General features: G+C 42.7%; 1 protein-coding gene across 4 annotated transcripts in view; it reads left to right on the top strand.

The window, feature by feature from the left end:
• RBP4 (retinol binding protein 4) overlaps positions 1-19842 on the top strand; it is a 534850-nt gene extending 515008 nt beyond the window's left edge. For 2 of the 4 annotated variants that reach the window (XM_075612823.1, XM_075612822.1), the window contains exons 2-6: positions 9689-9831; positions 10705-10841; positions 11719-11825; positions 17417-17629; positions 19503-19842. In XM_075612823.1, the coding sequence (XP_075468938.1) occupies positions 9715-9831; positions 10705-10841; positions 11719-11825; positions 17417-17629; positions 19503-19516 (588 nt within the window). In that variant the 5' untranslated portion in view covers positions 9689-9714 and the 3' untranslated portion in view covers positions 19517-19842. Of the gene's footprint in view, positions 1-7581; positions 7586-8968; positions 9124-9688; positions 9832-10704; positions 10842-11718; positions 11826-17416; positions 17630-19502 lie in introns of those variants that run through there. The other 2 variants (XM_075612824.1, XM_075612821.1) reach the window with 2 other exon arrangements.
• Positions 19843-26975: the final 7133 nt, after the last annotated feature.

Here is a 26975-nt window from a genome sequence, read left to right as displayed (position 1 = left end):
AGTTGCATGGCTGGTCATAACAAAATATAAGAAAACTAAAGGTGACATTATTTGACTCCAAGAAACACACTTTACATTTTCTTCTTTTCCCAATTATTTTGACAATATTTCCAGCAGGTCTTTCTGGCCTCTGTGTAGGTAAGGGAGAGAGGGGAGTAGCCATTTCAATAAATAAAAACCTCCCCATTTGTTCTGGAAAGGTTAACGTTGATAGAGAATGCCGTTTCATAATTTTAGTAGGTTCTCTGGTTAAAAAGAAAAAGAAGGCGTGAAAACTCTAAAATTACTTGGTACAAATGTAACCAATATAAATGCGAAAAAACCTATGTGTCACAGATAGATGTGCATGTATTGCAAGATATAATAAAATTACAATAAAAAAACCCTCCAAATATGGATTGCCCCAGGTGAAAGGGTTTTAGTCCTTCTCCCAAAATCCCAAGAGGACGGATTTCCACATCCCTCCCAAAAGTAGCTGGAACGGTAGAAAGGGTGGACGTCTGTGGGCGCGTGGACTAAAACAATTACATAAAAAGAGAAAACATATGGTTTAATTACAATGGGATGCAGGAATTAATCATAACATTAGTAGGTACACTTAACTTTGGCTGTACTAGTTTCTTCTGTGATGAAGATGGATAATGCCATGATAATGTCATGAGATATTATGTATTTTAATCCATCTGGTGCTTCAGGGGTTAAAAAAGTACAACTTGGTTTTACAAATGCCATATATTGGGTTGTGACAGGTCCAGGCTTTTCACGGGTGGGTGCTGTGCTTCAAACAGAACTTAAGTGGTGGGTTATCCTGTAGGGCCCACTTAAAAGGGTCAGATGGGTTGTTACTGATAGAGTCTGATAGAGTCTCGAGATAGTTAGTCTGATTAGAGTCTCGAGATAAGAGCAGTTACTGATAGAGTCTGATAGAGTCTCGAGATAAGAGCAGTTATCTGCCAGAGGTGTAAAGAAAATATGGTTCTCCTGCCACTAACATAAACAGGACACAAGTTAAGGGATTTCAAAGCATTCTCTAGAAGGGGTTTATGGGTGACCAGGGGGTTTGGCTAAGAACATATCAAACCAATAGTGTCTTTATTAAAAATTATAATATCGTATCATCTCCTCTGCATAATAAAAGTAACAAATCTGTAACCGTGTCACCGAGGCGCACGTTCTGACATCACATAATGTATGTTTAATAGATAATAAGGGACAGACATTAATTTGTCACTTAAATTTAGGATTAACATTGTAATATTTAGTCTTGCCGTGTCTACATTGGGTGACTGAATGTATTGATCTGACTCACGTGTGTGTAAGTATTAGTTAAGGAAAGTTATGAGTACATTTAGATATTGCAGGCTTTAGGTAAACGTCATTTTGTAGGAGGCTTTTTACTGTGTCGTAAAACTGTCAATCTCACAGCTGATTTGCAACAGTGGCTGGGTTTATGTGGTTCCCATGGGAAGAAAGAATATTTAAGTCTGAGCAAAGAATATGAAAATTAGATGTCTACAGAGGTGTATTTGGGTCCAGATACGGGATATCTCATCGCTCTTACCAGTGACCTCTCTGGGAGAAAACATATGTCATAGGGTGTGGTATAGCGTTTTCTTTTATGATTTATCCTTTTATTTTAAGAAGCTGTTCTGCATTTATTTGTAACTGTATGTTTCTTGTAATACTTTTTTCTGTAACTGCACTGAATCATTCACGAGCCTGAGGAAGCCCTGTTTAGGGCGAAACGTGTAGCTCTTCATTGATCACAGTCTGCAGCAATCAGAGAGGAACCAGAGGTGCTGTGGAACCTCTTCATCCGGACGCGGAGCAAAGAGACTTTTTGTCCACTAACCACCAATTGATTCCCTTAGCTGCTAGTCTTTTCTCCCCCTAGAAGCAGTAGCTGCTCCTTTGTTTTTAACTTTTCATTATTTTTATCGTTTTTTTTTTCATTTACCTGTCACTAGTGTATGCCAGTTTGTTCAATAAAAACATAACCACCCCAGTGCTTAGTGTCCTACAGTCCATCTATAATTGGATCTAGCCCCCAGGGATTTTTAATCGTATCATTTGGAGTTCCAAAGATACCACTACGAGTGTGTGCTCACACTGGCCCGTGTGAGTATTTTGATTTATAGTTTCATTTACCCTTTGTCATTGTCATACATGGGACCTCTGGTCTGTGTTTTCTTATTCACCTGAAGACCTGTTATCCACACAGGTGATTACAAGATACTGATATAAGATATCACTCACATTAGGCCGTGTGGGTGGATAATTATCATTTATATACCTGAAGATATTGTTTCATCTCCTTCCCTTGTACCGCAGCCGATCTCTGTGTATATATGTGTATAATTGCCTTTTCATTTATGTTTACACCCATATGAGAGGAGAACCACTGTGAAGAATCTATTCATCCAACGACAAACATCAAGGACGTGGTAAGAAGAAAAGACAGGAAGAGAGGACCAGAAAGAAAGAAGAAGCATCCCCTAGAAGAAAGATACGACTGCAAAAGAAACCTCGATGGGATACAACTTACACAAGGCCGTGTAAGTTATCCATTTATTGATTTTATCTTTCAAATATAGACACATTTATCCATATACGTCAACTCCCCATCCAAGGGGTTGCCCATCTCTCTTTGAGGGTTCATTGAAGGTGTATGCACCCCATTGAACATCAGCGAGAGATAACACACTTCAACCCCATCATTCCTCACGCTGTGCTCCCCCATCTCTTCTTACGTTCCACTTTTATCAAGGGTCCTGGATAGACCCTGGTGGGGTAGTTTGAGTCACACGAGGACATCTCAAGCGAATTTTAAAGTTGTATTAAACATTTCTCATTTTAATGAGATATTTAGATCTAACATCAACCACGGTCAGAGTTAGCGCCCGGGGAACACACCACCCCAAACAGTGGGGGAAAGGTGCAAGAAGCCTAAGCAAACACATATTTATTGAATCATGTATTATTTAATCTACACTGCACTTAGCTTTATATAAACACAAGGGATTTTTAAAAAGTAGGTATCTACAGACCAATTTATAATTTCATAATCATCATATGGGGTTTATTTTCCCCCCACACACATCTGTATCCCTTTATCTTTCACCAAACACAGATCATACATCATTTTTACAATATGCTACTGGTCGATTTGAGTTATTTTATAGATATGGGGTTCTCAACTCCAGTCCTCAAGACCCCCCAACAAGTCAGGGTTTAAGGATCTCCCTAAATAGGTGGCAAAATCAGTGGCAGTCAAAGAGCCTGCTTCAGCACTGATGTCTCATTCAGTGGCTCAGTTGAACATTGAGCCACTGATTGAGCCACCTGTGCTGAAGCAGAAATATCCTGAAAACCTGGTTTGTTGGGGGCTCTTGAGGACTGTAATTGAGAACCCCTGATATAGATGATGTTTTCCTGACAAATTTGTTGTATTCTTTATGTTTTGGGGGGGGGGGGGGGAGGAGGGGGGAATCAAAATCAGAACATGACTTTATTGAGCTTCTGACCGCTCCCGCGGAGGTTAATATGTAATAGAGAGAGCTGGTGATCTTTGCATCTCTTGTCCACATTTCGGTACACACTGTTTTTGGAAAATGTTTAACAGGAGTCGCTCCTGTGCTTCTAAGATGATGAAATTGCAGAGCAAATATTGACAGAGAGGCACCATGAAGTGCCTGGACACAGGAAAAACAGATCTTTTACAGAGATAAATAGCACATGCTACAAACCAGTTTAAGGAACTATGTCTGTGATTCCCTATAATGCAATGAAAGTTATTGCACCCCAATCTAAAGTTAGCTGCCATTGATCTGGACGCTGGATTGGAGTGTGATACCCCGCATTGGGGCTTAGTGAATCCTAAATACTGTCTCTTAATTGTAAGGCAACTAAAAAGTTGCTATTATAAGAACATGGTTTGGAGAAATCAGGGAGCGCAGGACACCGATGAATACATATAAAACAAGGAGAAATAGTGCAACACTGTGTGGATAGTGACACCTCTCAAAAAAGAACAGAGATAAAATGAGCATACAATCATGCATGTAACATGAAACAGAAAGGCACTGAGCCTTGTGAGTGGTAACCTCAGCAGGTCACACAGATATGCATATATCTGTGTGTATGACACCTGCACACGATGTCGCTAAAAAGATATACCCAGTATAATGAAAAGGAAACTGGAACCAGATGGATAAGAACAGTGAACTGTAATCACAGAGAAAAAATACAAATAAATATGGCAGGCAATGGGAACTCACAAGAAAGCCCCATGCACGGGCATAGGATGCGGCACGATGCTATCCGGGAGTGGAGTGAGCACCGAGTTGTGACACGCTGTCACGGAGGGTCCTTTGCGCTGGCGTCTCCTCTGGTGTGCGCGTCACTGGTCTTCCGGGTACTCCTTCCTCTCGCGATAGTTCCGCCTCACGTGATGGCTTTACAGTCCCCGGATGCAACTGCGATCAAGCCGCAAGTACCAGAGACTCAACGCGTGGAAGCTTCCGCGTTTCGCTGGTCGCTTCGTCAGGAGTCAATGGTAGCTTGCTATTGGCAGATGATTATTTATGACGTGGCGCATCCAATCACTGCATAGTCTTCCGTGCATGTCTAATCAACTTACAACAATAACTAGTCCTCTATAGTGGCCTTGTGTGTTCACTACCCAGTTACTTAATCCTATATTACAGCCAATATTAAAAAAGACAACATTTAACTTTATTTAGACAAACATATTGTGCCTCATTAAAACCTAGCTCATATGGATGGTTCCTACGAGTGAGAAAAAAATCAATATTAGAATACATTCAAAAACATTGTAACTGTTTTATCTAATTAGGAGGAGAAAAAAAGACTCATCTCATAGAAGGGTAACTTACCAAACAATCCTAAAAGAAATTATTATAAAAATTAGTTAAAATATATTTCAAAATACTAATGTTTGTTAAAAATTAATAAATAAGCACTTGGCAATAAAACAAGTTATAAAAATGCAGTGATATCTATATCTATATTAAGACCATGAGGTTCGAGTGTCTTTAATTTGAAAATCCAGAAACACTCTCTCTGGATGAGTCTTTTTTTCTCTGTCTCCCCCTTTCTTCTCTGCCTCTACTGATAAAAAGGAGTTTAAATCAAAAACAACAGGGGAAGTGTTCCCAATGAAACAATTTGCGAATTGTAGGACAGAGTTTGTAGTTTATTGGAATGCCCTTGCGGCCTCCAATATGTAGGGAAAACAATTAGACCACTAAGAGTTCGTATTCTTGAACACATAGGTAATATCAAGAAAAAACTGCTTACCCATAGTGTTCCCAAATATTTTTTAATGATGCACAATGCAAACTCAATTGGTTTAAAATATAGGGCATTTGAGTGTGTCGAGAAGCATTGGAGAGGGGGAGACAGAGAAAAAAGACTCATCCAGAGAGAGAGTTTCTGGATTTTCAAATTAAAGACACTCTAACCTCATGGTCTTAATATAGATATAGATATCTCTGCATTTTTATAACTTGTTTTATTGCCAAGTGCTTATTTATTAATTTTTAACAAACCTTAGTTTTTTTTAAATATATTTAGCTTTTTAACTAATTTTTATAATAATTTCTTTTAGGATTGTTTGGTAAGTTACCCTTCTATGAGATGAGTCTTTTTTCTCCTTCTAATTAGATAAAACAGTTACAATGTTTTTGAATGTATTCTAATATTGATTTTTTTCTCACTCGTAGGAACCATCCATATGAGCTAGGTTTTAATGAGGCACAATATGTTTGTCTAAATAAAGTTAAATGTTGTCTTTTTTTTAATATTGGCTGTAATATAGGATTAAGTAACTGGGTAGTGAGCACACAAGGCCACTATAGAGGACTAGTTATTGTTGTAAGTTGATTAGACATGCACAGGAAGGAGTACCTGGAAGACCAGTGAAGCGCACACCAGAGGAGACGCCAGCGCAAAGGACCCTCCGTGACAGCGTGTCACAACTCGGTGCTCACTCCACTCCCGGATAGCATCGTGCCGCATCCTATGCCCGTGCATGGGGCTTTCTTGTGAGTTCCCATTGCCTGCCATATTTATTTGTATTTTTTCTCTGTGATTACAGTTCACTGTTCTTATCCATCTGGTTCCAGTTTCCTTTTCATTATACTGGGTATATCTTTTTAGCGACATCGTGTGCAGGTGTCATACACACAGATATATGCATATCTGTGTGACCTGCTGAGGTTACCACTCACAAGGCTCAGTGCCTTTCTGTTTCATGTTACATGCATGATTGTATGTTCATTTTATCTCTGTTCTTTTTTGAGAGTTATCACTATCCACACAGTGTTGCACTATTTCTCCTTGTTTTATGTTTTATATGTATTCATCGGTGTCCTGCGCTCCCTGATTTCTCAAAACCATTATGAATAGAGAATCATCAAGGAAGGTCCAGCGAGGGTTGAGCAGCAATTTGTCACCGTCTGTATATTTTTGTTTTATATTTATTTTTATATTTTTAATATATTGCCTATTTTAGTGCTGTATTACTGTACGTCTAAGACACCTACAGGAGCGCCTGGTGAAATCTTCTCTCTCATATTATAAGAACAGTAATTATGTATTATCCAACTATAGCGAGGTGTAGGTTGACAATAAGTGCAGTGTATATCTATACACTTCAAGTGTAAATAGCCTTCCTTTTAGAAAGATGGCAACTTTCTACTAAGCCACGCTGGCAGATTTATATCAGGGTTTCCATGCTGATGATGTTTAGTTCTTACTATATACAGTACAAAGGTATACCTACCGCTCACTAATAAATGTATTGAGTCAGTATTGCTCGCAGGGTGCATTAGGGAAATTGATATACATATGTATAAATAATGGTTGGTAAAGAAAAGCTACCAACCAGAAAAAAATGTATAATCCAAAGGTATCACTTGGGCTTTACGAGGAGACACTTTTGTTCGCTGTACCAGCCCCCTAGCACCATTATTTTAGTATCACTATGTATATATATCCTGCACCTTATTGACCTTAGTTTTGTTGTATTCATAAAGTATTATTTTAACTGTATTTTCGATTCATTTTGAATGGCATATGAAGGGACACTGATACCTTTGGATTATACATTTTCCAGCTTTACTCGTGTTTCTAACCAGTGCAATTTAAGGGATTCTTTCTGGTTGGTATCTTTTCTTTACCAACCATTATCTGTCTAGTTCTTACCTCTGATTCCCACGTAACTACCTAACAGAGGAGTGCGTAACTACCTAACAGAGGAGTGCGTAACTACCTAACAGAGGAGTGCGTAACTACCTAACAGAGGAGTGCGTAACTACCTAACAGAGGAGTGCGTAACTACCTAACAGAGGAGTGCGTAACTACCTAACAGAGGAGTGCGTAACTACCTAACAGAGGAGTGCATAACTACCTAACAGAGGAGTGCGTAACTACCTAACTGAGGAGTGCCATCTCTTTGACTGCTTGGTAAGTGCATGAGTTGGTAACCAATTAGGAAGACACGATTAGACTCCTGTCTACGTATTCTACAGACCTGGAGGCTCCAGAAGTAATGGGGAACTTTACTAAGCTCTAGTATGGATTATTCCACAGCAATCATGAGCTAACTACCATTCATGTCAACGGCAGATAACACAGGAGTGCTGTGCGATAACCATATTGGAGCATCTCAGGATATATCTCGTGGGCTCCCCCTTTTGGGAGTCAGGGAGTAAGCATAGCAAGTTATTATTAAGTGGTAAGTGGTAGCTCCAATCCTTCAGTGAGAGCATTCCCAGCGCTGAAAATAGTGCAGTCCAACTTCATGGGGACTCCCTGGTTTAGACTAGTGCTGGGGAGATTACACTCTTGCTTTCCTTTAAAGCTACAGACCAAGCAATATCCTACGTGCGTTTTTTATTAAATAAATCAGTTCTGTACTATCAGAAAATACTTGCAGTATTTAAAAAAAAAAATCAAGTCTGAATTATATTTTTAATGAGTTATAATGTAACAAGCTTTTTTTGTTTTTATAGCAACCACTTACAAAGTCACATCCCCTTCCTCTTCTGAAACAGGCTCTGGCACACCCCTTTTGAAGCCCTGCCCTCTCTCCAGCAGTGCACCAATTGTATCTAGTGACTGCGTGGTCACCTGATCTCCCCCACAGAACTTTGTCATATTAATATGTAAATGCATTCCAGTGACTGCAGAATACTCATCTGCAGACATTTAGTGAACCCCCGAGCTGAATCTTTGCTGATCGATCACAGGAGAACGGAGCGATGGGCAACCTAGCTAATTACTTCTCATTGTGTGGATTGTATTGATGCACATATTAAAGGGGAAAACAAAAAATACAATTAAAAAAAATAATATATATATATATATATATATATATATATATACTGTATATATATATATATATATATATATATATATATATATATATATATTTTTTTTTTAAACGGCAGCTTGGACTGCTGCTTTTAATTTTATGATTGAATTCGCCAGGGCTCCGGTAACATTAAACTCTCTGTGAAAGAAAAACATTTGCCACCTGGTTTTTTTTTATACCAGCACAAATTACGCAGAAAGAGAATTGTCAGACAATATCGCGACGCGTCATGGCCTTATGCCGCCTTGCTGGAAATTGTTTCCAATCTGAATTTGCCTATGTATATGATGTTAATAAGAAATAAAGTCTGCCCTCTTGCAGGACTTCACTAGACTTCAGCCAGTGGGCCCTCCCGGAGAGCTGGGTCACTGCCAAACACATCTCTCGGCCGCAGACTCCAGTTCCCCAAAGTGAAAATATGTTTTGGCAGGTTCCCTTCCCCCCTCTGCTACAGCTTTCTATTTTCTTAAAGCAAAGGGGCACATTAGGTGACGGCTGTGGCTTTTTGATGGATGCAGGCTGGAGGTTAAAGTGCACAGTTTGATGTTATGCAATGTTGTTGAAGTGGGCCCCTATCCAGCTGGGACTGGATGCATTAGTAGCTTAAAATATAGGTATTTTACCCTGCACTGAAGTTACGAAACACTGGCACTACAGAGCACTATATAAAGCTCCCAAACCTTCCATTCCGGCGTTTCTTGCATCTGGAAGCAACTGGGAACTTTGTAAGCTAGCAGCATTTTCTCTATTTGTAGACCTACATCTATCAGGCAGCTAGAATATTACAATATTTTAGCAATACATTACTTTTACCATTAGTCCGTTACCAATAATGTAACCACACATATCAGCACATATATTAATAATTACTTTGTTGTATGTTTTATAGACGTCAGGGCACAGAGATATGCAGAACGACATCCTTTCTTAAGGCTAAATAGTCTACTATATTAATTCTAAACACACACTGTACCTATTTTGTTATTACAAATATTACCGCATAAAATAATGCATGACTTAGTTTTTACCATGTCTTGTGCATGCAGTCTTAATGTTCAAAGAGCTATTCTTAAACATATCGCTTTTTATTAGGGAAGGGAAATAGAATTCTGAGCCTGATCAATTTAAATATATTGTACTAATTTGACACATATTATTAGTGTTATTAAACATATTTATTCAACTATTTATTTTGAACCGATTTCCTGTAATTAATGTTGTCAAATATATTACAGAGTTGAGAGAGTACTAGTTACACATTGTTACATAATCTGCTTTTCTTCCGTTTAGTTCTCCTTGATCCACTCATCAGAAGAATGGACATGAAGCTTTTTGGGCTATTGGTTGCGCTGGGCTTCTTTGGTTCTTGTTTAGCACAGAGAGACTGTCGTGTGAGCAGCTTCAGAGTCAAGCAAGATTTTAACAAGTATCTGGTATGTAACGTGGATAACACGCATAACGGAATTTCTGGGGAAGTTTTATTAAGTAAGTGAGAAGTGACAGGTTGGTGTGGTGAAGGAAACGGGACAGCCACATTACAGATTGTATGTGTAAAATGATCTGTGTTAATAAAGCTTGTGACTGCATTGGTTTTAACCCTTCTGCTGCCAGAAGGCCCAGCAGCGCATTGCAAACTTATTGTTTGTTCCATAGAAATGCAGATTGAAATAGCCGTGCTGCTTTGTATTGTACAGTATGCTTTGCTTTTGACAGAGAGCAACTGTGCTTGAAAAGGGATGTTTTAGTTTCCTGCTATTTTTTCTTTTCGTTTTTATGGGGGTGACGCGTACTAACCATCTGTTTCTGCCATTTTAAATGATTGCCCCTAATGCAAGAGAGATCATACAGTTTTCGTGTTTCTGAACATTATCAATAATTGTCTGTCAATGTAATAGGTAGGCTGGGTATACATACTATTTTTACTGTACGTCAAAGTGTATAACTGATAAGAGTGCATGCACATACATGCATACACATACATGCATACACATACATGCATACACATACATGCATACACATACATGCATACACATACATGCATACACATACAAACTCCCAGTCATGAGCATAAAAAGAAATCATGACAATTTCAGAATATCAGTGCTGTGTGTTCAACTGCATTAGTGTGCCTGCTTGTGTACCTGTGTATTACAGTGAATTTGTGCAGTAGGGTTACAAAAAAGCATTGGCTGTTGGCATTAGCAGGGACAGCAGCTCTAAATGGCATTGGGTACAATCAAAATATATTCTTACAGAATATTGACCCCGTCTGACACCCACGCATACCATTTTGTGTTGTTTTTCAGTATACTGGAACCTGGTACGCAGTGGCCAAGAAGGACCCAGAAGGACTTTTCCTCCTGGATAACATAGTTGCCCAGTTTACAGTTGATGAAAATGGGAAAATGACAGCAACAGCGAAAGGGAGAGTCGTCATCTTACAGTACGTGACTGGTCTACACCGGCAGGCTCGTTCTCACATTTCCCTTTGACCGTGATACAGAGTGTGACTTCGAAACTTAGAATTGATTGTAGATCTGATTTAAATATCATCCCACCCCTGTGGCAATAAGATATGTGCATTTAAACCTCCCTTCCTCCATCTACCCCTATACATATATGTACTTTACATAGGTAGATATATGCTTGATACATACTAGATAGATAGACACTCTAATAGACTTGGGGGGTCTATGTATCATCTTAAAGAAAAGTGTGTTTTGACGCACTGATCCATCGTTTGAAGCATATATAAGTACAGTTGATTAGTCTGATGAATAATTTTAGATTTACTCCATTTCTGACATTCAGCGTATTCAGATTATTTGGGGAAAATAAAATGGAAAAGAGTGATGCACAGAGATGCAGACTATGCTACGTCACATAATAATATGTGCACCTTGTAATCCCCAACTCTTCCTACTGACAATCCGCAAGGGGCAGAATTGGAGTAAAGTACTTTCATATATTGGTGCAGGAGGAAAACCCCCGGTTTTGCACCAGAATTGCATTGATATATACTGTAAATCCCACAGGGATTCTCTGCCAGAAAGAGTTTAATTTATCATTCCAAGGCATAAAGAGAGAGGATTTATGTGAAGGCTTAACTGTACATGAATAGGCCGGCTTATCTGTAGTAGGAATTTTTACTTTACAATGTCCACAGAAAATTCCCTTTCCCCACTGTGGAACCAATTCACTTTTATTTGGATAATCGCCAACAGTTTTCATTGTACGGTAGTAAAACAAGAATAACATATTCCGCCCATGTGGCCTTGTAATGAAACGGTGCATTAATGTGTGTGACCCTTTGTGTTTAGAACTGTGGAGCTTTGTGCTGACATGGTGGGAACATTCAGAGAAACCGAAGACCCTGCTAAATTCAGGATGAAATATCATGGACTCCTAGCTTACCTTGAGAAAGGACGTGAGTAAAGACACTGAACAATATTGTACTATGATCAATGATAACATCGAAACAAGCCAAATATCAGTATCTCTGCATGTGTGTTGTGCACAGCAGATCTGGGCAACTGTGACCAACAGAAAGTGAACACTACAGTCTCCGCCTGAGCTTTGTTCAGTACTTGCTTATATTGGATGACTATAGCAGAGCCATAATTCCTCTTTGTAACTTAGTTCATTTCCATGTATAGTGGTTTAGAGCTGATAGAAAGCTCAGAGCCTGCGATGTTACTCCCCCAACAACCCCGCAACATCCCGCAAATGAAGCACACACACAGGTCTGGAGGTAAAATACTGCAAAAGGGGAGGTGCTACCCCGGCCAGAAAGCTCCACCCATCGGTAAGGCTAATGATGTTTAAATCATGGCCCACCAGGTAAGGCCAATACCATTTAAATCATGGCCCACCAGGTAAGGCCAATACCATTTAAATCATGGCCTGCCAGGTAAGGCCAATACCATTTAAATCATGGCCCACCAGGTAAGGCCAATACCATTTAAATCATGGCCTGCCAGGTAAGGCCAATACCATTTAAATCATGGCCGCCAGGTAAGGCCAATACCATTTAAATCATGGCCGCCAGGTAAGGCCAATACCATTTAAATAATGGCCTGCCAGGTAAGGCCAATGATGGTTATATCATGGTCTGTAAACTGGGACCGTCCCAAGTCCCAGACGTTCAGCTGACCCAATGTCAGCCGCGAGATAGGCCCAGGTACTCAAATCACAATGAACCTTACCCACTCGCCCACCATGCCGCCACCACCAGGCATTTCTGTAACTGAGCCCCATCTGGCAAGGTTACCCTGCACTTACCCCCCAAACAGCCACCGCGACAGAGGCAATATAACCCCAAGAGACACCTCAAATATAAATATATTTAATACAAGTATAACACACACACAAAACAGAATATAACCAAAAAAGGGGGGGGGGCGGGAAAACAGTGAGGGGCGCGGAATAATCTCCCACCCCTCACTTCCTCCTTTTAACTACCCCAGCCAGGCCCCTCCCCCCTTCGGAGTGGTAACCAAGAGGGGAGGGAGGAGGAAAAGGTGGGGGTGGGGGAGCCTGGCCCTGCGGTTATGCCACACTCTGCTTACGACTCCGCGCTCGCTTTTCAGTTCCAAACAGTCATTTTGGTATCATAATAATAATTCATTCAAGTTCTTAAAGTGACTTAAAAAATACTGGTATTGTGGCTGATCTTGGGGAAATTCTAGATGTTGTAGATAAATGGTAAATAAAGGAACAGAGCTCTTTGGATCTATTTATTAGAACATTTTACACAAAACAGGAAGATTATTTTTCAAATAATTAAAACAATTATAAACGGTTCCTCAAAAACAGATAGGGTTGCCAGGTGTCCGGTATTGAACCGGACAGCCCGGTATTTGTTACTCTGTCCGGTAAAAAATGAAAGATAATACTGGAATTGTATGTGTATGCTGGTATTACCTCTCTGTACATGTATGTGTATGCCGGTATTACCTCTCTGTACATGTATGTGTGTGCAGGTATTACCTCTGTACATGTATGTGTATGCTGGTATTACCTCTCTGAACATGTATATGTGTGCAGGTATTACCTCTGTACATGTATGTGTATGCAGGTATTACCTCTCTGTACATGTATGTGTATGCCGGTATTACCTCTCTGTACGTGTATGTGTGTGCCGGTATTACCTCTCTGTACGTGTATGTGTGTGCCGGTATTACCTCTCTGTACATCTATGTGTATTCCGGTATTACCCCTCAGTACATGTATGTGTGTGCCAGTATTACCTCTCTGTACATGTATGTGTGTGCCAGTATTACCTCTCTGTACATGTATGTGTATGCCGGTATTACCTCTCTGTACATGTATGTGTATGCCGGTATTACCTCTCTGTACATGTATGTGTCCGGTATTACCTCTCTGTACATGTATGTGTGTGCCAGTATTACCTCTCTGTACATGTATGTGTGTGCCAGTATTACCTCTCTGTACATGTATGTGTGTGCCGGTATTACCTCTCTGTACATGTATGTGTATGCCGGTATTACCTCTCTGTACATGTATGTGTCCGGTATTACCTCTCTGTACATGTATGTGTGTGCCAGTATTACCTCTCTGTACATGTATGTGTATGCCGGTATTATCTCTGTATATGTATGTGTATGCCGGTATTACCTCTCTGTACATGTATGTGTATGCCGGTATTACCTCTCTGTACATGTATGTGTCCGGTATTACCTCTCTGTACATGTATGTGTGTGCCAGTATTACCTCTCTGTACATGTATGTGTGTGCCAGTATTACCTCTCTGTACATGTATGTGTGTGCCGGTATTACCTCTCTGTACATGTATGTGTATGCCGGTATTACCTCTCTGTACATGTATGTGTCCGGTATTACCTCTCTGTACATGTATGTGTGTGCCAGTATTACCTCTCTGTACATGTATGTGTATGCCGGTATTATCTCTGTATATGTATGTGTATGCTGGTATTACCTCTCTGTACATGTATGTGTATGCCGGTATTACCTCTCTGTACATGTATGTGTATGCCGGTATTACCTCTCTGTACATGTATGTGTGTGCCGGTATTACCTCTCTGTACATGTATGTGTATGCTGGTATTACCTCTCTGTACATGTATGTGTGTGCCAGTATTACCTCTCTGTACATGTATGTGTATGCCGGTATTACCTCTCTGTACATGTATGTGTATGCCGGTATTACCTCTCGGTACATGTATGTGTGTGCCGGTATTACCTCTCTGTACATGTATGTGTATGCCGGTATTACCTCTCTGTACATGTATGTGTATGCCAGTATTACCTCTCTTTACATGTATGTGCATGCTTGTATTACCTCTCTGTACATGTATGTGTGTGCCGGTATTACCTCTCTGTACATGTATGTGTGTGCCGGTATTACCTCTCTGTACATGTATGTGTGTGTCGGTATTACTTCTATGTGCATGTATGTGTGTGCCAGTATTACCTCTCTGTACATGTATGTGTATACCAGTATTACCTTTCTGTACATGTATGTGTATACCAGTATTACCTCTCTGTACATGTATGTGTATGCCGGTATTACCTATCTGTACATGTATGCTGGTATTACCTCTCTATACATGAATGTGTATGCCAGTATTACCTGACTGTACATGTATGTGGCCAGTATTACCTCTCTGTACATGTATGTGGCCAGTATTACCTCTCTATACATGTATATGTATGCCGGTATTACCTCTCTGTACATGTATGTGTATGCTGGTATTACCTCTCTGTACATGTATGTGTATGCCGGTATTACCTCTCTGTACATGTATGTGTATGCCGGTATTACCTCTGTATATGTATGTGTATGCTGGTATTACCTCTCTGTACTTGTATGTGTATGCCGGTATTACCTCTCTGTACATGTATGTGTATGCCGGTATTACCTCTCTGTACATGTATGTGTATGCCGGTATTACCTCTCTGTACATGTATGTGTATGCCGGTATTACCTCTCTATACATGTATGTGTATGCCGGTATTACCTCTCTGTACATGTATGTGTGTGTCGGTATTAGGGGAGGGGAGGCTGTGTTTTCTGTATCCTGTGTTTATTTGTTGTGTGTGTGTGTGTGTGTGTGGTGTGTGTGTTTGTCATGTGTGTGTGTTTGTACTGTATTGTGTGTGTGTGTCTTCTCTGGCTGTCCTGTGGGGGTGATAATGACATGGAGGGGGGTAAGAGGATGAAGGGAGGGGGGATGAGAGAGGATGAAGGAGGGGGGAGAAGAGAGAGGATGAAGGGAGGGGGATTAGAGAAGATGAAGGAGCGAGGGGCTTAGAGAAGATGAAGGAGGGAGAAAGAGAGAGGATGAAGGGAGGGGGTGAGAGAGGATGAAGGGAGGGGGGATGAGAGGATGAAGGGAGGGGTGAGAGAGGATGATGGGGAGGTGAGAGGATGAAGGGGGGTGAGAAAGAATGAGGGGTAGGGGGAGGGGACAAGGGGGGTGGGAGAGTGAGAAGATAAGGGGAGAGAGAGAGGATGAGGAGGGGTGCAGTATTGCTCACCATGGGCCTGTATGACGGCAGGTCAGTTATTTATAAATGTTCTGATCATGACGCCATTTGTTCTAAATTTCACTCCAAGCGTGCACCAATTTGCACCATTTCATATTCTATTTCCTAAAAACAATCCTCGGAAGGGCGCTCCCTCCCAAGACTCCTCCCCAGATTTTTAACGAAACAGAATATAAAGTGGTGCAAATTGGTGAATTCTTGGAGTGAAATTTGGAAAAAGTGACGTAACAGTCAGGTCATTTATAAATAACATTCTTCCCCACCAACGATTCTCGCGCGCGTCGCACCTTTCACCACTGTGTCCAGCATTTTTGGACACGCCACCTGGCAACCCTAAAAACAGAACAGTTTCCATTTTAAAAGCCGCTCGTTCTTTTTCACATTGTTTTTTTAAAAACATGTTGGGAACTAGATGGTCTTCTGGAACTGAACCGCCTTATATGCAGCTCCTGGGGCCTCCTGTTTCCTAAGAAACTTATCAGTCAACTAACCAGTGTCACTGCCCTAGGGGAAACAAAATGGCGGAACAAACCTTGCGGGTCCTGCAAGTCAAGACGAAGCCGTAAATATCATCCTGTGCAGCTTCCTATTGGATAGCCCTTTAAATCCCCTGGAGACATTTAAAAGTAATGCAGGTAACCTCACCAGAACGGAAAATAATGGGGTCCAGCTGCAGGAGGACTCCCTGGTTCTAGTCCTGTTAAAAAAGGCAATTTTCGTCAGGATTGCTGCTGTAAGACGTCTCAAAAATATTGCTGCACATTAAAGCTGCCGTTCAAGCAACATCCTACATGTGTGTTTTTTTTTTATATAATCAGTTCTATACTATGAGAAAATAATTGTAGCATTTGTTATTTATTTTTAAAACAATTTTTGAAATACATTTTTAATGTATTCTAATGTAACAAGCATTTTTGTTTCTATGGAAACCATTTACAAATTCACACCCCCTTCCTCTTCTGAGACAGGCTCTGGCTCTTGAGCCCCGCCCTCTCTCTAGCAGTGCACCAATTGTATCTAGTGCCTGCCTGGTCACATGATCTTCCACACAGAACTTTGCATCGTGGGCACTGTTTTGCAGCAATAGCTGAATTAAATAACCCCGAGCAAAACGATCGATTACAGGAGAATGGATCGATCTGCAATTTAGCTAATCACTTGTCAGTGTGCAGATTGTATTAATGCACATATTGAATGGAAAAAAAAAAAAAAAAAATTTTTAAATGGCAGCTTGAGCTGCAGCTTTAATAACTAAACTAAACTTAAACTGTAGAAGAATTGCAGAAGGAGATAAACATACTGTAACACTGCTCTGGATTCACCTTTGTGCTATGAACACATTAGGTTGAAAGATGTCTTTGAGTCTACAGAATTTTATGCATGCCCACAATGATCACTGCAGTTCTGTGTTACCTTCTGTCACTGGCTCCTCTTGACCAACACAACCTGTACATGGATCTCATTGCATTGTCTTCTTGTGCTTTCCAGTTGATGATCATTGGGTTGTGGACACAGATTATGACACCTATGCAATCCATTACTCCTGCCGCAAACTCAACGAAGATGGCACTTGTCAAGACAGCTACTCCTTTGTGTTCTCCCGCGATCCCAATGGACTTACTCCTGAGGCACAAAGAATTGTGAGGAGGAGGCAGGAGGAGCTGTGCTTGGACAGAAAGTACAGGGTTGTTGCCCACACCGGTAAGGACATCATTTGATGATGCTATATGATGTCATTATATAATGAAAGGCAGTAACAGGTAATTTATACTGCATCAATTGAGCATTCCAAGGCATATTGTATTGTATGTCTTTATTTATATAGCGTCATTAATGTTCTTAGCGCTTCACAGTAGTAATACATGTGGTAATCAAATAAATAACAGATAATATAAATAACAGATCATGGGAATAAGTGCTTCAGACATAAAAGTAACATTAAGGAAGAGGAGTCCCTGCCCCGAGGAGCTTACAATCTAATTGGTAGGTAGGGAGAGCGTACAGAGACAGTAGGAGGGAGTTCTGGTAAGTGCGTCTGCAGGGGGCCAAGCTTTATGTATCATGTGTTCAGAATATCCACAGTGCTATTCATATGCTTCTTTAAGAAAATGTGTCTTAAGGTGGGTCTTAAAGGTGGATAGATAGGGTGTTAGTCGGGTACTGAGGGGAAGGGCATTCCAGAGGTGTGGGGCAGTCAGTGAAAAAGTTTTAAGGCGGGAGAGGGCTTTAGATACAAAGGGGGTAGAAAGAAGACATCCTTGAGAAGAACACAAGAGTCTGGATGGTGCATAACGAGAAATTAGGGCTGAGATGTAAGGAGGGGCAGAAGAGTGTAAAGCTTTAAAAGTCAGGAGAAGAATGGAGTGTGAGATGCGGGATTTGATCGGAAGCCAGGAGAGGGATTTCATGAGGGGAGATGCTGAGACAGATCTAGGAAAGAGTAGAGTGATTCTGGCAGCAGCATTTAGGATAGATTGTAGGGGAGACAGGTGAGAGGCAGGAAGGCCGGACAGCAGGAGGTTACAGTAATCAAGACGGGAGAGAATGAGGGCCTGAGTCAGAGTTTTAGCAGTCGAGCAACAGAGGAAAGGGCGTGTCTTTGTTATATTGCGGAGGAAAAAGCGACAAGTTTTAGTAATGTTTTGAATGTGAGGGGCGAATGTGAGAGAGGAGTCGAGTGTGACCCCTAGGCAGCGTGCTTGGGCTACTGGGTGAATGATCGTAGTTCCAACAGTAATGTGGAAGGAGGTAGAAGGGCCAGGTTTGGGAGGAAGTATGAGGAGCTCTGTTTTAGCCATGTTAAGTTTAAGTCGGCGGAGGGCCATCCAGGATGATATAGCAGAGAGACATTCAGAAACTTTGGTTTGTACAGCAGGTGTAAGGTCGGGTGTTGAAAGTATATTTGTGTGTCGTCAGCATAGAGGTGATATTTAAACCAAAAGATGTTATTAGGTCACCTAGAGAGAAAGTGTACAGAGAAAAGAGAAGAGGTCCCAGGACAGAGCCCTGGGGTACCCCCACAGAGAGATCAATAGAGGAGGAGGAGGTGTTAGCAGAAGAGACACTGAAAGTACGATGGGAGAGGTAGGATGAGATCCAGGATAGAGCTTTGTTCCGAATACCAAGAGTATGGAGAATGTGAAGGAGAAGAGGGTGGTCCACGGTGTCAAATGCTGCAGAGAGGTCGAGTAATATGAGCAGAGTGTAATGACCTCTGTCTTTGGCAGCATGGAGGTCGTCAGTTATTTTAGTGAGGGCTGTTTCCGTGGAGTGAGCAGTGCGGAAGCCAGATTGTAGAGGGTCTAGGATTATAATGCTTCCATAACATCTCATTTTAAGTGAAAAGGAAAGGTGTTTTAAAACAGTATGTTTTGTAATTTTTGCTTCTTCCAATTTAAGGAAGAAGAATGTACTAATGTAACCCTTTTGCTGTGAGAGCAGAGCAATGTATAGCACTGAAACTCTGGCAGCAAAATGGATAACACATTTTTTTGTTTGAAAGAATATGACATTTTATTATTAAAACCTTTCTGCTGCCATCTGTTATTGACATATTTACCACCTCTTTCTCCAGGCTACTGCAATTAATCCCAAGCAGCGGAGGTATACAGTATGTACAAGAACACTGCGGATTTAAAGTTTACAAGAGGATCCTACCATACTAAACATCTCTATACTTATTTCTTGGCAATTCAACTTTAATAAACAGAGATTTGAGGCAATGTATTCCAATTAGTATAGTACCAATGTACATATTTTATACCATGTTTAATTAAATAACTATTTTATGGTACTTCAGAGTCACGCTGTTTTGATACACGTTGTGTAAATCTGTCTCATTTGATGCTTGATTCAGATTTCCTTGAGTGAAACAATAAAGACTCGTTTATATTCTAATAAAAATACTTGAGGAACCTCGTGTGATTTTAACTTGATACTCATGGTAAAAAGGAAAAATGGGCAGATAAACTTTATTTGAACATCTGAATATATATATATATATACACACACACACACACACACACACACACACACACACACACACACACACACACACACACACACACACACACACACACACACACACACACACACACACACACACACACACACACACACTTGCAGTGGAGAAGCACTCACATGGATTGGGTAACTGGCCCGGGTGCAATGAGGGAGCAGATATAATAAACTGCTAAGTACGAGGCACTCACAGGCTCTAGATTAAAGTGGCAGAAATATACATTTTTCTTATAATATAGATCAATATTTTTGTTCCCCTTGGGTATCTTGAGAAATGATAGAATATTGATCTATGTTAAAATAATAAAACAAATCTTTTTGCCACCTTAATAAAGAGCCTGTAAGTGCCTTGTATTCAACACTTATATGTGCTGTACTGTATGTATATATGTATGTGTGTTTGTGTGTGTATATATATATATAACAGTGTTCGACAAATCACCCAAAAATCTACTCGCCCAACCAAAAAATCTACTCGCCACCTAGTCCTGCCCCCAACCCCGCCCCCCGGGGGGGACACCCCCACTACCATCACCCTCCCCGCGCGGGTATCAGTGGGAAGCGGGAAGTGGCGCGGGGACCGGGGAGAGAAGCGGGGATTAAGGGGGAACACCTAGGAGGCAGGGAAGGAGCAGAGGGGCCGCAAGATGGAGGATTGGAGAGTACTTACTCTCTAACATATTTCCGGCCAGAAAGAATGGCCGCTCGTTGGGGGCGGGCTCATATAGAGCCTGGCCGCACGCCCACAAAGCCTGGAAGCGCGCGACAATCAGCTGTAAGGTAGGGGAGGTTTTTTTTTTCAGGCAGCGCAAGCAGGGAAAATTTCAGCGCGAGCAGGGAAATTTAAAAAAACAAACACGTGTGCTGCTTGGGCCAATATTTACTCGCCCGGAGGTTAAATCCACTCGCCCCGGGCGTGTAAATATATAGGATTGTCGAACACTGTATATATATATATTTATGTATATATGTATGTCTTTATTTATATAGCGCCATTAATGTACATAGCGCTCCACAGTAGTAATACACGTGACAATCATATAAATAACAGATAATACAAATAACAGATCATGGGAATAAGTGCTTGAGACATAAAAGTAACATTTAGGAAGAGGAGTCCCTGCTCCGAGGAGCTTACAATCTAATTGGTGCAGCTGTGGCCCCCCTTCATCCTAATGCGTCCGTAGCCGCGTTGCTCTTATAAACGCGGCCAGATGTGGTATATTTTCTTTTTTTCCATAGCGGTTTCCGGTATGTTAGCGCTCGGATATTTGGCGCTGTCTGCTATACTGCAATACCGTCTAAAAACACAAGGGGGCGTTCGCGAGCTGGTCTTAAAAGTCTAATAGCAATTCAACCTACAGTACAGCCGTACATTTCCACGTTTTTTCAAACGTTTTTGTCGCACGGTTTCTGCACTTTATTGTTGCACGATTTTGTCGTACGTTTTTTTGCGCGTTTTTGTCGCACTGTTTTGTCACACTTTTTTGCACCTTTTTTGTTGCACAATTTTGTCGCACGGTTTTGTCGCACGGTTTTGTCGCACAGTGTTTGCACTTTTTTGTAGCCCGTTTTTTGCATGTTTTTTTTTCTCACGGCTTTTGTCGCACAGCTTTTATCGCAATTTTTATTGCAATTTTTGTTGCACAGTTTTTGCACTTTTTTTGCACGTTTTTGTCGCACTTTTTTCCACGCGTTTTTTCCGCACGGTTTTTGTAACCACTCTGCATAGGTTGGCTATATACAGTGTGTGTGTGTGTGTGTGTGTGTAATATATATATATATATATTTGTTACACGTTTTTTTTGTCGCACGTTTTTATAGCACGATTTTCTCACTTTTTTTGGTATACGTTTCTGTCGCACATTTTTTGCATCTTTTTGCATGGTTTTTGTCGCACGGTAATTGCAAGTTTTTTTTGCACGTTTTTGCATGTTTTTGTCGCACGGTTTTGGCACTTTTTGTAGCACGTTTTTTGCACGTTTTTCATCACACGTTTTTGCATCGTTTTTGTCGCATGTTTTTTGCACTTTTTTGTCACACGGTTTTTGCACTTTTTTGTCGGATGTTTTTGTTGCACGTTTTTGTTACACGTTGTTTTTGTTTGTTTTTTCGCACGTTTTTTTTGTAACCAGAGACTAAAGCACTCTGCATAGATTGGATATGTACAGTGTATGTATGTTTTTTGCATGTTTTTTGTCGCATGTTTTTTGCATGTTTTTGTCGCACGGTTTTGTTGCGTTGTTTTCTTGCATGTTTTTGTCGGACAGCATTTGCACGTTCTTGCATGGTTTTGTAGCACGGTTCTGTCACACGGCGTTTGCACGGTTCTTGCACGGTTTTTGTCGCATGTTTTTGTCGCACTTTTTTGTCGCACGTTTTTGCACCTTTTTGTCGCACGTTTTTTGATGCACGTTTTTTTCACACGTTTTTTGTAACCACTCTGCATAGGTTGGATATATACAGTGTATGTGTGTGTGTGTGTATATATATATATATATATATATATATATATATATATATATATATATATATATATATATATAAATCAAAACCGTGCAACAAACCGTGCAACAAAAACACACACACACATATATATATATATATATATATATATATATATATATATATATATATACACATTTTTGTCACACGACATTCGCACTTTTTTGTTGCACGTTACATTTTTTGCATGTTTTTTGCATGTTTTTTGCACATTTTTTCTCATGTTTTGTGTAACCAGAGACTAAAGCACTTTGCATAGGTTGGATATATACAGTGTATGTGTGTGTATATATATATATATATATATATATATATATATATATATATATATATATATATATATATATATATATATATATATATTAGCTGAGAGCCCCGGCGCTGCCCGGGATGTTTGTGGTGTGGGGGTGGCATTTGGGTGGGGAGTGGTCCACGCGGCCCATGGCGGTGTGCGGTGGTACTGCTGCGGTGGCTGTACTGATGGTGATTGTATCGGGGTGCTGATTTGGGAGGGATTGGTGCTGATGTGGGGGTGCGGATGTGGGTGTGCCGATGGGGGAGGTGCGAAGGTGCTGATGTGTGGGTGCTGATGGTGTTGATTGGGGGTAAGAATGGCGGGGGACCGAGAATGCCGGTGTGCTGGGGGGCCATGGGATACTGGTGTGCTGATGTGGTGGTGCTGGGGATACCGTGTGTGTGTGTGTGTATATATATGTAGCCATGCATAATAATGACTGCATACATCTTCCCTGTTGGCAGTAAGTCCTGGTAAGTACAGGCCTGCCAACAGTAGTTATGGAGGTTTTCCCTCACACCCTGGTGTGGTGCCCTGTGTAAGGAAGGGAGTGGCTGTATGCTCTGAGTCCCTGGATAGTGACATCAGAGATGCGCCTGCCCCCTGAGGTATAAAGGGCAACAACACTGTCAGTTGAAAGGTGTTAGCCAGCAGTTGTGTGAAGCAGCTGGTAAAATGTATGCTCCTGCATAAGGGATTGGAGGAATACTTTTGTGACCCTAGTGCTGTAACTAGCGGTAGCAGAGTGACCAATCAAGTCTGTCTAAGCCACACTTTGTCCAGGGACCTGGCGCAGTGGTGATCTCCCTAGGAGAAAGGGAATCCCACTTCAATACGGGAGGGCGTACCTGGCAAAGGGACAGCACGGAGAGATGTGCGGCTAGAGCCGGCAGCTGCATGGGGCAGTCTGCTACATCCCAATCCACAATAAAGATGCCATGTTCAAAGAAACCCCCACTGTGTGAGTGTGAGATTACTCAACAGTGGCAGTCACCACCGAGAAGGAGTTCCTCACCAGGACCATCTCCCTGCGGAAGCATAGATCCTGATGAGGTGGAGGCGCTGCACGTGAAATAAGTTGGACTCGTACCCACTACCTCAGATACCTGTCCTAATGATATCCTCTATAACACCAAGCGGGAGACTCAGGAGTCCTGTTACTAGCAGGTGCACCACCACACACGACCTTGTAATGGGGACCGGTTAGACCACATGGGCCAATGTGAGATTGGGTGGGTCAGACAAGGGGGGTCCAGCCGTTACAATTGGAGGCGCTGCTGAGATACCTGTTAACAGGACAGGCTTTTGCTAGGCACACACTGGGAAACAGGGAGAGTGTCTGCTGCCACTTTGTGCTGCGTGGGACGGAGCCAGGGGTAGTCGGGGAGATGCTGGAGCTGCATGCCGCAAAGACGCCTTGGGATCCGTTAGGGGTTAGTGAGTTTGGAGCAGGGGGCTATTGCTGTTCTAGTCGCCTTGAGGTAGCGCTAGCGGGGGACGCCTGAAGGGGTAAACTGGTAACTTAGGGCAGGAATTCTGGAAGGGTCCGCACTAGGCTAGCCAAAAGTAGGTCGACGCCCAAAGTACTGCATGGAAGAGCTAGAGTATTCTAGTCTCCATTCCAGACCACTTACCAAGGAGCACAGACTGGAGGAACGTGTTACAGTAGACACAGAAAGAGTGAGCCTAGCCTGAGGTAGTGCAAACACGAGTCAGATCTACGTTAGGTACACAAGGTGATGCACAAGGCATGTTTATTGTACGGATGTGGTAGCTGCCCCGCAGAGCGGAGCTCCATGTACAGGAACGCAGTGTTCAACGATAAAGAGAGACCTGTCAAAATGGAGGATCTGCACAGAGCAGAAGGTCCAGAATGGCAGGGAGAGAGACCCGTCAGAATGGAGGATCTGCACAGAGTAGAAGGTCCAGGATGGCGGGGAGAGAGAACCACAAGAATGGAGGATCTGCACAGAGCAGAAGGTCCAGGATTGCGGTCAGAGGAAGAACACGCATATGAACTGTGCGTGGACGAAGAACAAGCTACAGGAGAGACTCTTGTGTGTTTGTTGTGGAATGGCGTGAAAGCCGTGGCTGCGCCGTGTTTATCATGTTTTTGTTCTCGGGATGATACCCCTGAGAATAATGAGCATGACAGTGTTATCCGATGGGAGGAACGGAATGGACTTTGTTATACCCCAATTAACAAACAGCCAGACGCTACCTTCAATGGGATAAAGGACAATACTTACCAAGATGGCGGTTCCCGCGTTCCCGGGACACCGCGTGGGCATGCTGCAGAAAGTCTTGCAACTTTGCAGTTTGCTAATTGTTGGTCAGGATTGGCGCCAACGAGAAAACTCCACCCCGATGGGGAGTTTGGCGCGAAAGCTGGAGCCGCGCCCTCATGGACTATGACTCATTCTGCCCCAGTGCTGGGTCAGCCTACAAGTCTACGAGACATCCCCCTAGTTTCAACCAGGGGGAGTGGTTTGCAGTTCCACCGGATGTCGACAGAGAAAGTAGGAGGAGGGGTTGCTAAATCAGCCCATGCCCTTCAGTTGCGAAGAGCCATTGACCAGTACAGACCTCTGAAATGAGTGCCTCCGCTGGTGAATATGGCTGCAGTTGCTGATAAAGTGGACCAGAGTCCGTTGATCTCTACTCATCCCTACTCGGCTCCAGGAGGCTTCCTGATCATCCGGGTAGAGGGTGTGGAGACTGTGGCATGTCTCTGCCTGCAGTGCAGACTGCCGGGCGGAGCCGTGGGCAGCGAGGCCCGATGCCCCCACTGTGGACTGCAGTACATGTGGCCCATGACCACTTTTGTACCGGTACAAGCGGTGGGAGTAGCAGGAAATGTCCCGATGCCGATCGACGAGCAGCCGGGAGCACTATGGAATGAGAGTGCAGGTCCCGCGGAGTCGGAGTCAGGTTCGGTGCTCCCGACGGAAAAACCCAGCCATCGGAGAGGTGATCACCGAGGAGCCCATCGCCGGTCTCCTACTGGGATGCCTCGGCCGAATTGTAAATTGGAATCCTCGGACGAGGAGTGTGCTAGACTGTCGAGTAAGATAGTCATAAAAAGAGACTGTCATACTATTGGTACGCCATGGAGAGATGCCATTCCCCGTGGTGTGGAGACACGGAGTCGAGTGTCTCCAGTACCTCGACCACCCGATCGCCGGAGTCCCACTGCCGTGGTGACTAGTGGATCGGAAGGAGGTCGATCCACCCCGACCCTGCGAGGTACTAAGATGACACCGTGCCTGTCGCAGACCCAGGGGGTGGAGGAGAAGGAAGAGCGAGTCCAGAGCCAGACTGGATCGCGCAGCAGACGGGCGTTGCCGGATGTCCTCGTGGAGGAAGAGATCCAGATTGGAGATCCAACCCAAGATGGCGTCGCAGCACTTGCGTGTGCGGAGGAGAATCCGGATGAGCAGAGCGGCATCGAGTGGGAGGTGCTAGCGCCTCTGCGGTCGAGCAGTGGAAGCCGATCCCCTTCTACCAGGGGGAGCGGGCGTTCGAGTTGCAGAACAAGAAGCCCAGCTGCTGGAGTCAAGAAAGGACTTTGTGGTGAAGTTAAGGCAGGTATTGCTGGATTGACAGGTCGTAACCCTGTCAATGCCTACTGTCCGGTCCCGTCCCCCTACCCCGGCCACTCCCAAAGTTAGTCCCAAGGCCCTAGTTAAAGCTCCTATCCCTGTCACTTCGTCAGGTGGGTCCACTTCTAGTTTGGGGGTGTCAAGGGATTCCCGGGGTCCTATCCAAGAACGGACTGGAAGCCTGGACTGGGGAACGTCCGATAGTGGATCGGAGGGTGGAGGGAGGATTACTCGACATGGGTCGATGGCCAGCGAGAGCTATAGCGCGCTGGGTATTGAGGGCGGACACTGGTCACAGAGTAAGAGCCAAGTGGGGCGATCTGAGGGTACGTCCGGGGTATCTTCGGGTGGGCCTGATGATGAGTCAATATAGGAGTCTATAGAACCTAGCTCCGAAGAACGGAAGGAGACTAGGTGGTGGGCCCCGTTGTACGAGGGGTATGTTGCTTGGTTCAACCGCACCCGATTTATCCTAGAACGGGAGGGGGTGGTTGATCACTGGTGGGCTGCCGGTGACTTTGATGACGAGGCATATCTTAGGGCCCTAAGGGTAAGGTGGGATCGCATCCAGGCAGGCCTTATTATCCCAAAGGGGTCCGCAGGGTTGGATGACCCGGTAGAGACC

This window comes from Ascaphus truei, chromosome 8 (genome assembly GCF_040206685.1).
Source record: "Ascaphus truei isolate aAscTru1 chromosome 8, aAscTru1.hap1, whole genome shotgun sequence".
NCBI lineage: Eukaryota > Metazoa > Chordata > Amphibia > Anura > Ascaphidae > Ascaphus > Ascaphus truei.
Note: the sequence above shows the minus strand (reverse complement) of the source record. Positions and strands in the feature narration are given on the sequence as shown.